General features: G+C 46.4%; 1 protein-coding gene across 1 annotated transcript in view; it reads right to left on the bottom strand.

Moving 5' to 3' along the window:
* Window positions 1-965: 965 nt before the first annotated feature.
* TGFBRAP1 (transforming growth factor beta receptor associated protein 1) overlaps window positions 966-14751 on the bottom strand; it is a 65305-nt gene continuing 51519 nt past the window's right edge. Inside the window, exons 7-12 of the mRNA XM_087426309.1 lie at window positions 13227-13284; window positions 10910-11053; window positions 10303-10449; window positions 9587-9746; window positions 5745-6178; window positions 966-3709 (exon numbers count right to left, since the gene is read on the bottom strand). Of these exons, the coding sequence (XP_087282435.1) occupies window positions 3533-3709; window positions 5745-6178; window positions 9587-9746; window positions 10303-10449; window positions 10910-11053; window positions 13227-13284 (1120 nt within the window). The 3' untranslated portion in view covers window positions 966-3532. The remainder of the gene's footprint in view (window positions 3710-5744; window positions 6179-9586; window positions 9747-10302; window positions 10450-10909; window positions 11054-13226; window positions 13285-14751) is intronic.

The following is a 14751-nucleotide window of genomic DNA, read 5'->3' on the forward strand; positions in this document are numbered from 1 at the left end:
TATTCTTCTCCCAGGCAGTGTGAGTACACCACTTCTTCCTTTCTAGTCAGGCCTGTAAACCCAAGCACCCCCTGTTAATCTCTAATATGCTAATGAACCATGGGATACCAGTGGTATAGGAATGAGAAAAGGAGAGTCAAGTTGATACTTTGTGATTTTCTGCTTAAGTACAGCCCGCCCTGGGTTGGTTTCTTGTTTTTCTCTTTCATTTGTGGTGGAAGCACCAGTTGGGAAGCCTGGGGGTGGGGACTCTAGCTCTGGCGTGGGGGACTCAAATGCCAAGAGAATCACGCCAGCAACCTGGGCCTCAGTTTCTTCAACTTGACACACAGATGACTCATGACACCTCACCTCCACTATCACCCACACATATTCAGAATTTACCAGCCCACCGAATGCAGAACAGGGAGAGCAGAGTCAGGGGCTGCCCGCTGTGTTAGCACCCTTGCCTCAGGGCCAGTCCAGCACCCCGAGGGAGACAATGAACCCGGGAAGTGCCGTGAAACTCACTCAACAGGATTTCTCAAAGACAGCCATAAGCAAGGTTCTAAGGGACGAATTAAAATTTAAAAGGTGAGATTAAAAAAAAGTTATATTCCTTGAATATATTCAGGGTTAGAAATCCAAGGCTTATTTAGGAGCACTTGGCTAAAGGGCAAATCATGTAAGAAATAACCAGAAATCTCCTTTGCTCAAGTTCTCAGGGCACGATTAATCGGAAGGCAACACACGTCAAGGAGCGCCTTCAGAATATGTGGGAGATAAATTCAGAAGTGGATCATTTAAAATTCAGCAAAGGACTAACAAAGAATTTAAGGAGTGCCACCGTAAGTCCTCTGCAGGTGCTGGGAGGAGTCGCCAGGTCCAGATGACTAGGTTCTAGAACTCTTCAGGCTAGGGATCATGAGAGTGGAAACCGTCATGTCACCAAGATAGTTTTTATTTAAAAAAAATTACAGAAGGAACCAAGAATTAAAAGAATTTTAATAAAATCAACAAGTTTACATTTGTACATCTTGGTTATCTGGGACCCAGCCAGGGGCGAAGGATAAAGTTGCAAGGACAAAGGTTTCCACAGGAGAGAGAAAAATGCAACAGCTACCCCCATGGTGTGACAGGCATGGATTGATGGCGCGCCCCGGGGCCGCCCGCGCTCCCTGCACTCCTGAAGGACGCCCACATACCCAAGCCCACCGGCACGGGCTCTCTAGCTCTGCGCTCAGGCCCGGGGCTCCACAGCCTACACCACACTCCCACATTAATACTTGATAGGCAACAGAAGACAAACAGTTCATAAAATTAAATAGTATTGCCCACAGAATATTAATGTCAGCCGAGTTCAGTTCATGCTGTTTTAACTAGAATGGTTACACGGAACCTAACGAGGGAAAAAAGGGCTGAGTGATGGTTCTAATTGCTCTATTCAACGGCACAATCACAAAACAGCAGGCCTTAGAAAGAACCATGTATTTCTTTTAAAAATATGATTTGAGAAAAGGACCTTGTGGGAGTTAGAGAAAGGCATGGTTTTTAACACAGGAGGCAATTCTGCACAGTGTCATAGAATTCTGCCCGTGCTGGGATTCGGTAGAGATGGAAAACAGTTCAACTTGAATTCTCATTATTCTAGAGGATTAACAAACATTTCAAAATATTGATCAGTGTTCAGAGAAAAAAGAGACTAGTGTCCCCAAGTTAGGAATGAGCAATCACAAGTCTTTTTCAAGATTTCACCCATTTTGTGTACAGAGGAACAGTGCTTTTAAAAGTGCAATATTGCATAACTCATTCTTCAAGGAATAAATGCAAACTCATAAGTTGTAATGATAACGTACATAGCAACACGACCATTCCGTAACAGTCATCCACAGGGTGAAACTCACGCCTGGGCTTTGAATTCACACCAATGTACACAGCGTGTGGCTGAGTTACAAGAACTTCTTCATCATTTATTCTTTAGATAATCGAGACACAGTTAGGAAAGAATGCATGGATGCCTTCACTTTCTTTGCCCCCTTAGAATCACAAAACGAAAATGAATACTGACCATTATTAGCTCAGGAAAACATTTTTTAAAGAATGGGGAATGAGCTCTTCTTCCTCCCCCTCCCCGTCCCGGGGCTTGGGCTGACAGTGCAGGGTCCTCTCCTGTCACACACAGACGCTGATACTTGTTTTCCAAGCGTTACTGCAGGGGATACAGTGTCTTGATTGTTAGTTCCTAATAGAATCAATATGCACAATGAAGAAATTCAAAAGAGGGCAGTGAAGCAACACTAGCTTCAGTTTCTCAGAGATGTCAAACAGAAACACACTGAATTCCCAGTCCGTGGTGAACAGGAGGCATTTTTCCTGTGTGTTCAGGAAACCTCAGAGCAGGCGTGTCAAGTGCTGGCAGGTAAGGCAGCCCGACTGGACTTCCCCGCAGGGTGTGCAGAAGCAGCCGCCAGGAAAGATGGCGTCTCTGTCACGTGCAAAGGCAGCTGTCACCACTGTCCGCCCTGCTGAGAGTGTGAGGCTAAAACCGACCTCCCCTGAAAATACGCTCCGTTTGTGCTCACAATATTTCCCTTTTAATTTCCCGAGTATTCAACAGGAGGTACGTTAACAAGAAAAAATGTCCCTAACCAATATGACAGGGGAATTTCTAAACAAGAGAAAAACTACAAAGATGATATAACTTCGAATAAAAATTTTTAGTCAAACGTGTTAATCATGGAGTTTCAAGTAAGCAGATGAGGCGACAGTAAAGGAACATACACTGGGCCCTCACCCGCCCTGGTTTCCTGTCCGCTGTCATCTAAGATGGGCACGCAGCTTCTCTCTTCGAGCTTTACCAGTTTCTGACAGGTCTTCACTTGCTAGGCAGCCAGAAGCATACGAATTTACCCAAAAGGGAGAGCTTGGGTAAACAAGGCAGAATCTTTCAGGGGTTGAGAGCCAGACGGGAAGCAGGAAGGAACACAAACACTTCCCTAAGGTCAGCTATTTCCAAGAGCAAAGGCAGAGCCCCCGAGGTAATCTCGAGAAACAGACAGGACCCCAGCTGCTGTGCCTTGTGGACGGAGAACGCACTTACACGGGAAGGGAAGGCGCATCACGTGAAACCCACCTGCCACAGGGCTCTGTGTCCCGGCCACTCGCCTGGCCGAGATGGGGTTTCACCTCTCTGCCGCCCTGAAGCAAATGTTTCCCGTGCAAATGCGTGTTTAAAGATCGGGGAGTGGGGCTGGGGGCCCAGTTTGTCTGGGTTGCACAGGGAAGGCTCATCTTTCAAAGCAGACATCTGTTGTGGACTACTGTGTACCTGGACGGTGCAGTCTCGCAGTCTCTGTTTCCGGGGTTTCCATTTCCATTCAAAGCAGAGTGGTCAGCAGCGGAGAGGCCCTGTTTCACACTGACTGAGGCTCCCCAGCACCCAGATGTCATCCCTCTGTCTTGGCTGACACAAGTGCAGTGGCTTTCTGCTCTCTGCACCCAGCAGGCCTGGTCATGAACTCAGGGTCCCCCTCGTGCCCTCGGGTGGGCCTCTTCAAGTCCGGGCGCCAGGGCTGGGGGAGCTGGGGTTCGTGTGTCTGCCGGCAGCGCAGTGGGTGTGGACGAGACCTCCATTTGGGTACCTAACAAACACGGGCTCACAAAAGGGATTTTGGCACATCTGGCAGAGGTTTTTGTCTGAAAGCAGAACTGAGCTTCCTTTCAACTTCATCTGCAAAAAGAAATAAAGACTGTGGGTCTCTCACATAAAGCTACGTCAGGTTTTCAGAGTTGATACGTATTAGCCCACGGATTATTATCATGGATGAGGACTGCTTTACCATCCACTTGTTGACATAGAATATTAGCAGTGAAAATAAACAAAAACATCCTTAGTAAATTGAAAAGTAAAAAAAAAATTGTAAAACCGGTTTCTTATCTCACAAAAGTAGCCTGCTGCTTGTGTGGCCAAGGCCTTTCCAACCAGGACTCTCCCTCACGTTCCCTGAGCGCCGGCACGTTTAACAAGGCCTGTTATAAAGTCATGTGATGTGAGAGCCGAATAAGACAGTGTAAATCATCCAATTCCCTGGTCCTCTCATTTGCAAACAAAAAAAGTAAGGTACAAACAGAGACTTAGTCAAGCCATATGGCTGATTACTGGCACATTTCTGCCAGGTCCTAGGAAAGAATTTCGTTTCTTTAAAGGTAACTAAGAAAACTGAGCTGTGATTCCATTGCTCCCTGTCCCACACATAGGACTTGAGTTTTGGAAGTTAAAAAGCCTTTCTTCACAATTCATTTGTGTCAACACAGGCAAGTCAGCCTATTGGCAGGATTGAATAGCAACTTAGTGAATTCACTCTGTACTCATTAATTTCATCAGTCATTCAACAAACATTTACTAAATGCCTTCCAGATGCCAGGCTGGGCTCTAGGAATACTGAGATAAATAAATGAAGTTCCCTGCTCTCAAAGAACCAAAGTCCAACAGTAAAGGGAGACCATTACGAATGCATGCACACAGTACAGGAGTAGGCAAAAGAGATGGTTAGTCTGCTTAAAGGGATATGAAGGTTTCACAAAGGAAAAACACTTAGGCTGGGTTTCAAGGAGGCATTCACCAGGCACAAAAGGAAAAGGTAAGAATATCTCAGGCAGAGGGCAGGGCCGGGACAAAGGCCATATGTATGAAACAACACGTCACGTGGGGAGGCTCCACGCATCCAGACAAGCAGCGAGAGATGGACAGAGACAGGCCAAAGGAGGTGACTTAATCTTCCAGGCCTCGATTCCTCCACGGAGGAGTCACCGAAGGCTTCTAAGTGGGAGGAACACATCGGATTCCTGCTTTGGAAAGATCGCTCCACCAGCCGCATGGAATACAGGCCTCACAAGAGAGAAGTCTCCAGAAGGGAGTGAGCCTGGGGACTGTTATGGACTGAATGTTTGTGTCCCCCCTCAAATTTGTACGTTGAAGCCTAATTCCCAACGCTTCGGAGGTGGGGCCTTGGGAGGTGATTAAGGTGAGGTCAGGAGGGTAGGGCTCCCAGGATGGGATTAGGGCCGTTATAAGAAGAGGAAGAGAGACCAGAGCTCGCTCTCTCTCTGCCATGTGAGGACACAGAGAGAAAGGGGCTGTCTACAAGCCAGGAAGAGAGTCCTCACCAGGCACCAGGTACCGAATCTGCTGGCACCTTGATCTTGAAATTCCAGACTCTAGAACTGTGAGAAATCAACGTCTGTTGTTTAAATCACTCAGTCTATGGTATTTGTTATAGCAGCCCGAGCTGCCTAATACAGTGACCAAGAACGTGGAGCTCTGAATTGGCCTGGAACTCGCATCTGCGCTCCTCCATTTATTGGGCGACTTCTCTGTGCCTCACTTTCCTCCTCTGTGAAACGGAGATATAATGGTAGATGCTGCATAAAACTGTTGTGCTGATGAAATGATATCATGATGTAAAGTGTAGATCCGTGCCTGGCACACAGTATGTACGCCATAGGTAAGTGCTAGCCTTCCCACATGCTCTCTTGAACACCGGGGTCTAGAAGGGGAGGAAAACGACACCAACGTTCCCCCTGCCAGCCTAGCCTCTGCCTCTGCTCACATGATCTCTGTTTTCCTATGAGTAGAATCACACATTTGACGTGCTGAAGTGGTGGAGAGAAAAACTGACACAGAATATTTCCACAGGTAAAATCTACCTCAAATAAAACATCGACTGGTCAGGAGGCTGGCTTGCCTAGAAGGGCCAGGCTCTCACCTTGTCGTATTTGTAGATTAAGTTTTCAGACTTGGCCAGGCCAAGAGCCACCTGCGTTGTCCTCCTGGTGTGGACACTGTCCCTCATGGCCCCCATCAGGAATGGGCAGAGGAGCTGCACTGACCAGCTGCCGGGCAGCAGCTGCAGAACCTGGGCGGCGTCAAATTCGGCGGCACGGTGGTTCAGGAGGTCCACGGCAGCCACGGTCAGCTCGTGCGCGGAGGGCCCGGGGCCGAGGTAAATGGCCAGCAGCGTGTGGAAAAGCCGCTGCCGGTAGGGCGGGTCCCTGCCCTCGGAGCGCCACAGGCAGTAGTCCTCAGCCGCCGAGAAGTCCCTCAGCTCGTGCACCAGGATGCGCAGGGCTTTCTCGTGCTCCTCCAGCTTCCCGTGCAGGATGGCGCTCTCCATGGGAAGGCCGGCGCCCTGGATTCTATCTGTTGGGCGGAATCCACAAGGTAGAAACAGGCAGGGCCTGAGCCACTCGGCCTGCCAATCCAAGGCCACAGCCTGGTGCTTGTAGCCTAAGACAGGGCAAACCAAACCCAGCTGCCTAGACCCTGCTAAAGACCGCCCCCGAGACGATGAAGAGTGGGTGCTCTTGTATTCTCATGCTTCCAATCTGGGTGTTAGCAACACCGAAGCCAGACTCAACTTACAAGGAGAGCCAGATCTCAGTCTAACGATGAATAAAACAAATGACCCATGATGTCAGAAGGCCCCAGGGAAACAGTGAGTGTCACAGTTGCAGGCCTCCAACTCATCCACCATTATTCCTATTTTTCCAGTATGGGACCTTTTAACTAAAGCAGAAAGGCACTATATTCACTTGAATCCAGACTATACCACCACCCCCAAAAGTGTGGCGAACTCCTTTATTTCAATTTAAAATATATTTCATGGGAAGGAATATGGCTTCATATTGTTAAAAATCCGTATCTACATCATTCTAAAGATCTCCTTTTGTTTCTTCTGCAATTTCAGTTTCCAGGTCATAAGTAAAATGAGAGCACCAAAGGGAGCCTTAGTTCTGACCCGGGCTGCCCTTCGTGGGCTGTCTCTCACTGGTAGAGGCCCTTTGCTTTCCATCACTCTGTAAAATAGGAAGAGATCTTACTTTCTCTTCCTAATGTGAAGGGATATTCCGAGGACAACTCCTATTTCAGGGGCCAAGGTTAATTCTCAATTTATAGGCATTCTGCATTTAAAGTTGGCTACGCTCAGGCCTGATGTACACGGCAGACACCACTAGTCCTGGAGCAAAGGGCTGGCTCCACCACACAGGTCACCTACAGCACTAAACACACAGGCTGCAACGCGCATCACCATCATCCTCCCAAAGAATGTCAGCAAATAATTACTAAGTGGCTACCACACTTAAGGCACAAGCAGAGGTGCAAAGAGGGTGAAGAAAAGGTCACTGTAGTGATCTACACTTTTCACACCCATCTTCTCATTTATATTTGATTCTCATAGCCACCCCGAGTGGGTAGGCTGGACAGGAACCCTTATCGCAACATGCCAAGACTATACCCCCCAAGTCACCTGACTAGCAAGGGGACAGAGTATGTCTCTGAGTTTCCAGTGCTCATCCACAGTGCCTTGGGGGACGCCCCATTTCCTACAAGCTCCCCAGTTTTCCCTGCAAGCCCAGATTTATCCTTTATGACTGCTCAAACAGGACCTCCTCTGGGAGGCTCTCCCTGCCCCTCCACCCCAGCGCACGGCTCGTTGCTCCCTCGGCCTTGCACAGAGTGTCTATCAGCCCTTATCTGCATTCTCGTTAAACTGAAGACAAGAACCAAGTTACATCCACCCTTATAAGCTTGGTGCAGTGTCCCACACACGACACATGTTCAAAAACGGTAGCTGGATGAGAACACTGATCACCAACTCACGACCAGCAGGAGATTTTTAGAAGGGGATTTGTGAAGCATGAAGTATGGAATAAGTCAGGGATGATAGTAAAAATGTTGAGCGACCAGTATAGCATGGGCACCAACAATCAGAATGGACAGCAGCTGTGAGAGACCAGTGTGGCTGACAAGCATGGCACCTGCACATCAGCCCGGGGGCAAGTGCTGTTCAGGTGACGTATCAACCCCAGCTAGTGTTCTGGAGCTACTGCTCACGAGCTGTGTGACCTGGGGCAAGTTGGAGAACTTCTCTAAGCTTCAATTTACTCTCCTGTAAAAATAATAATAGGAGCAGCCTGGTGGCATAGTTGTTAATTAAGTGCACGTGCTCTGCTTCGGCAGCTCTGGGTTCGTGGGTTCGGATCCTGGGCATGGACATACACATCGCTCCTCAAGCTATGCTTTGGCTGCATCCCACATACAAAATAGAGGAAGACTGGCACAGATGTTAGCTCAGGGACAATCTTTCTCACCAAAAAAAAAAAAAAAAAAAAATTAAACAGTACAGACCTTCAAATAAACAACTGCATTAAAAACAAATACATTAAAAAAAATAATAACAAAAATAATTTAAAAATAGGGCTTGCTTCATAGGGTATTATGGAAATTAGTATCTTAATCATGCTCAGTTTTGACCCATGCCCACCATATACAGTCAATTCTCATTATTCACAGATTCTGTATTTGCGAATTCACCTACTCACCAAAATTTATCTGTAACCCCAAAATCAATACTCCTGGTGCTTTTGTGGTCGTTTGCGGACATGCACAGAGTGGCAAAAAATGTGAGCGGCCTGACACGCATGTTCCCAGCTGAGGTCAACAAGGCCATGCCCTGCGTCCTTGCTGCAGCTCTCCTGTAAACAAATGTCCTCTTCATGGTATACTGCGCGCCACGGTTTTTGCATTTTTGTGCTTTTTGTTGGTGATTTCACCGTTTAAAATGGCACCAAGCGCAGTGCTGAAGTGTTGCCCAGTGTTTCTATGCACAAGGAGGCTGGGATGTGCCTTACAGAGAAAATGTGTGTTAGATGAGCTTCCTTCAGGCCTGAGTTACAGGCCTGTGAGTTCAGCGTTAATGAGTCAACAATACACATTAAATAAGGTATCCTTAAACAGAAACACTCATAAAACAAGGTTAGGTATGGATCGGTTGAGGAAATGTTGTGACCAGAGGCTCATGGGAACCTAACCCTGTACTTCCTCTAAGAGCAGTGGTTCAGGATTCACTAACTCAGTGTCTGCGGTGACTTTCCAGAACATAACTACTGAGAATAATGAGAATCAACTGTAGTTAATGGTCAAAAATGGTGTCAAATGCTGCTGAAGAGAAATTTGTTACTAATCCCAGTCAGAACAAATCTAGAAATTCTATCATGTCACATACAGCAAGAGACAAGTGAATTCTACCAGGTGTGAGCACCATGCTGTTTTGTGGCTCTTTACACACTACAGAAACCGCGGTCTCTGCATCCCGAGGAAACGAAAACCACACTCCCCTCCAAGACACCGGCACTGCCCCCCTCTGGCTCTGAGCCTTGGGCAGTCCGTGAGTGGGCTGCTCTGGGCAGTGCCGGCTAGCAAAGCCTGGATCAAACGCTGGAGTCACCAGAAGGAACTCTGATTCCAATGCTTCAAAGTCAAACAAGGAAAGTTAAATGAAGGTATGCTCAACAGACATGCAGACTCCCACACCCTCCAGGGCAGCTTTTGTGTCATCAGTTAAAGGGCCAACGTCCATTTCTAGGGGGTGGAGGCATGAGAAGCTTTGCCCCACCCTCCAGGAAGGCTGACTTTATGCCAAAAGAGGCTCAAGGAATCCCCCCATGGACTCAAAACACGGAGCCATGCAGAGCCTTCACCTCTGCTTCCCCCTCCTGGGGGCCTCGGTGGAGCTGATCCGCGCAGAGACCCCGAGAGCCTCCTCACCTAGCAGAAAGTGGACTCGGTACAAGTCGGATTTCTGGAGCAGGTGTCGTAGCTTCGCCTGTGTCTCAGTCACTTCTGCACCCTTGCCGCTGGCGCCGGGCCCCTGTCGCAGCACCTCGTCCAGGTAGAGGAGAGCTAAGCGCGTGTGGTACTCTTCCTTCTGCAGGAAAGGGCATCCGAGCAGACAGACAGCGTTGGCGAGAGGGACGCTGGGGATGCCCGGTCAGCAGTGCTCTCGAGACCGGATTGTGCTGAGCTGCGCGGGGGCAGAGGCTCAAGGAAAATTAACACAACACACCCGTGATCGAAAACCTCTCCGAAACCACCAAACAGAGAAGGTGAATTTAAAATCAGTGGGAAAAATATAAAAGGGTAACTTCTTATTTTGAGAAGTAAGGGCCACAGGATTTAAGTATTCTCCAGAAACGGGTAGCTTTTCTCAGTTCCTTGAAGAAGAATAACAAGGCAGGAACAGAGAAGAAACAGAATAAGCTGAGTGGACATGAGATGGAGGGCAAGAACAAGCGACTTATTCCTCTGGTCTCTTTCACAAACCTCCAGCTCCCCCAGACCATCAACAAGTAAAGCCCGAACCCTAGGGGAACATGTAACACGACATTAGTGCCGTCCACCAACAGATGCATAGTCGAATCCCATCTCTCAGTGACGACGGGAGCCCGCAGCCGCACCCTCAGCCTAAGCTCTGAAGGCCTCACCTGCAGGCTCCTGTCCACAACCAGGTGCTCCAGATACTTCACAAGAGCTTTAGGGTATTTCTTAAGGCAGGTGATAACATCTTCCGGATTAAAACTATCCTTCTGCTGTTCGGTCAAAGGCCTCTTGGTGAAAACTTGAACTCCAATCTGAAAGAAGAGTAGCGGGTATGGGCTCTCTCAGCAGTGTCCCTCAGTTTCTCGAATACACTATGAAACGGTTGTTTTGTTTAGAAACCAGAGAATACGCTGACACCTCATGGTAGTGACTTGGGATGGTAGGGTCCAGAGAGTCAGTGTAACTTTCTAAAAGGTTAAGCAAAAGAGAAGGGTTCCAGCAAATAGTTCAATATCTCGAGAGTTTGGCTTAATTTAGTTATTACGCTTTTCACAGTCACCAGCATCTCCAGGATGCAGGATGTCTCAGAAGCACCGAAAGGCAGGCCTTCCTCAAGAGCTGGGATTCAGATGGCTCAAGGAGATGTACTGAATAGATAACAAAGGAAGTGGAGGGAGAGAGTGAAGCACGGCTTGTTTTCCCACCTAAAATCAAGTTTTCTGTCTGTTTTTACTGGTCCCCCAAAAAAGAACGCATCTGTGAAGCACGAACCTCCTCACTTTTCTGCAAGACCCAGTCAGCATACTTCCACACGAGCTCCCGGTCTAAGCTGTAGGTGAGGAAGTCAACGATGTATTCGTAAAGGTCTGAGCGCGTGGAGTCCTGAATGTCCCCGTTCACGATGTTCACCCACAACTGGAAAGGAGTAAAAAATTAAAACAAATGGAAGGTTATATACCTTTTAGAATTAGCTTAGAAAGGGCACATGTTTACTTACTTGGCTTCTTAATACTTAAAACTAGTAGGACAAATTTTAAATGCTTAAATCAATTTAAATTGTTTCAGAGAAATATAGAAATGTAGAAGACATGTTCCAGCAAACCAAGAAAATAAAGCACCAAGTTCTTTTTCTTTCCTTTTAAATGATATCACAGTAATACAAATAGTAAATATAATACACGGGAAGAGGTGGATGTATTAAAAATGTTTTTCCATGAAATAAACAAAATGATCACTGACAACATCCAACACAGAAGAAATTCACTGGCCTCCATCAGTGAGGCTGTTTTCACCTTCTCCATCACAGGAATTCTTGATTTTGAAGTCCATTTTGGACTGTGAGAGTCAGATGTTATGCTTTCAAAAACTTTCGTGATTCTGTCCCCTAGGTTCTGACTGTCTTTTGCACAGGGGCTCATGACAGACTTACAGTCCTTTGCTATTTGATCCAGAAATTTCCCTGCCATGTAAACCGAGGTTTACTTTCAGAACCCCAGAATGAGGCGACGCCATGTGGGGCGGAAGACACAGAGGCTGTCCACACGGCATCACCTGTGTCGTGTACCTCCTCTACCTATCCACCGCGCTGCACTTGTGAATCATGGCATGAACAAGAAGCCCAGGAAACAGGGCGGGCAGCGTAAATTCTGACATCAGCATATGAACTTTTTTTTACGGTACTAGTTTCTTCAACACTGAATTCCCCACGCCAAATAACCTACTCACACACATACTGAAACGTGTCATTTTTTTATAGCAGAATTCTGCCATATATGGAGATTTATTTCCTATTATTTCAATTTTTCAAATCTTTCTCTCTATAGCTCTGCCAATGTTATTATTACACTTATATCAAACTGTAATTCTCAGAACTATGCGATTTAAAAAATCAGGGGCTGGCCCACTGGCATAGTGGTTAAGTTTGGCGAGCTTCACTTTGGCAGCCTGGGGTTCGAGGGTCCTACTCCACTCATCAAGGCGTGCTGTGGCAGCATCCCACACACAAAATAGAGGAAGACTGGCACAGATGTTAGCTCAGGGACAATCTTCCTCAAACAAAAAGAGGAAGATTGGCAACAGGTGTTAGCTCAGGGCCCATCTTCCTCACCAAAAAAATCAAATAAAATAAAACAAATAAATAAATAAAAGAAAATGAAAAGATAAGCCACGGACTGGGAGAAAATATTAAAAATAAAATCAAACTTTTATCTTTGTCACCCAAATCTACTCTTAGCCATTGGGTACATGATGACGGGAACCCATTTTTTTTTAACCCACTCTGCAACCATCTTACCATGACAGTTTCTCAAAGCAACCGAATATATGTGTGGTTTTGCAAAGTCATAAAGATGAGTTTAGCTTTGTGAGTACCGCTGATGTTCCTGGCTGCTCACAAAACAAAACAAAAAACGCACGTGAGGAAACTGCGATACAAAGCACTACCAGCGGATGACAAATGACAGAAGGGGAGATGGTCTCGTGAAAGAGGGAGATGAAGTTTGCTCAAGACCAGGTATGAGATGTGAGATTCAAGACAAGAGACAAAGCTAGAAATTGATGCCATTTTCAGTTCAGGTGTGGGACCCCTGCCAGGGCCACCTAGAGACTGCTTCCAATCCCAGCTCTACCACTGGCCAGTGGTGTGATCCTGGGCAAGTGACTGGCTTGGGTCAGCTTTAGTTTTGTCACAGATGACATGGGGATCATAATTTACCCAGCTCACTGGCAACAGCTATTGTCATTAACAGTGGAAATTATAAACAAACTTATTCACATGCTTAACTGTCTGATAAGGCAGTGATATCACATGCCTCGTGGCTCAGTAAAAAATCATATTTCTATTTCTTAATTTTCAAAAACTCAATCTTGATAATGTTCTTTAAAGAGATGTAAAGACAAAGAAAAGAAAACTCTTGGCCAACATTTCTCAAGAAATTCACTTTCTAAAATAGTACTATTTTTGTTCTGTAAAAAAGGTTACAGATCAGGCAAAAGTGGTCTCTATCATGATGTTTGTGATTTTTTCTCAAATAACACAAAGCGAAATGGTACTGATTTTTAAATAATGCTCAGATGCTTTGGAACTAACCTGAACGGCAGCAGCGTCCTGGTTATTATAATGATAGAGCAGTCCCAGCGCAAAATACCTGGAAGGAAACAGCGTGGTGAGTGCACCCTGTCCCCACCATCTGCTGCAGGTGGCAGCCACACAGCGACACCCCTGGCCCTGGTCCCCTACTCCTGCTCTGTATTCTATTCAACTCAGCGTTCAACAACAAATTTCAAGCAACAAAAAGATCCTCATTTCTGTTTATTTACTTATGGTATAAAAATGTGCGCCCTGTCAGCGTCCAAAGAGGATCATATTCAAGTCTAAGATAAACTGAAATATAATTATGATTATACTATGGAAAATCACATTTGGAATTGCTTTATAATTTGCTTCAAATATTAATTTAAACTGTTTCATACCTCTTCAGCTAACCATTATTAACCCATCACAAGGTGTTAAATGAATATTCGGAAGGTATGCTATCTGAGTCATTATGGAAAGAGAGGGTAAGGAGTCTGAGTATGAACAGCAACAAAGGCCAACAGAATCCAGGCATCACAGAGAACAGAGAGTCAGGGAGAGTCCTGGGGAGGGCATCCAGAGTTCAAGGACCCGAGTTTCAATATGGGCTTCACTACTAATGGACTGTATGACCTCGAGCAAGTTGATTACCTTCCCTGGCCCTCCATTTCCTCAGTTATAAGGGGAAGGATGTGCAATAACATTGGCATCGCCTGGGCAGTGAGCCGTTCCCGCCCTCCCCAAGTTCTGCAGGTGGGCCCCGCCCCCGGTCCTCCTCCTCCCCAGCAGGTGACTGGGGCAAGCTGATCTACGGGGAGGTCAGATCTCTTCCCTTAGAAAGCAAACTCTCAAGATATTGAACTATTTGCAGGAACCCTTCTCTTTTCTTTAATCTTTCAGCAAGTTACACTTACTCTCCGGACTCTACCATCCCAAGTCACTACCAAGAGACATGAGTGTATTTTTTGGTTCCTAAACAAAATAACTCCATTTCACAGTGTGCTTGAAACTGAGGGAAACTGCTAAGAGAGCCAAAACCCTCATGAAGACCAATCACAAGCCTGTATTGTCACGGCATCTGAACAGGATTGTGCACTGGAACCCCCGCAGTCTCCATGGGGTTTCATCAGTACTTTTCCCATTTCAAATACATAATAAAAATCACAGACAAAGAGTCCTATTGCCTAGTGGAGTTCAGGGATCACCCAACCCCCCTCATTTTTAAAGAAAAAACCCCTGAGGCCTAGAAGGGTCATACGACTTGACCATCTGCCCAGGATGAAGAAGATGCTGGCTCTTATCTAGTCAGTCACTACAGACAAGCCGCCCTTGTGCATAAAGTAGTGGGGTGGCTGCCTACCAACTCACGCACATAATGAAGGCAGAGTTTTAAGCCATAACCTTTTATCAAGAAGCCTCCCTTTTTATCTATTTATCCTGAAGTCTATCTATCCATTCAATCTACTCATCAATGAGTAAACTGCATGATTAATTTTACCAACATACACGTGGCATCTTCCACAGGTCAATCCTAGATGGA

The sequence above is a fragment of the Ceratotherium simum genome, chromosome 40 (genome assembly GCF_057802395.1).
Source record: "Ceratotherium simum simum isolate JZ-2026a chromosome 40, ASM5780239v1, whole genome shotgun sequence".
Lineage (NCBI taxonomy): Eukaryota > Metazoa > Chordata > Mammalia > Perissodactyla > Rhinocerotidae > Ceratotherium > Ceratotherium simum.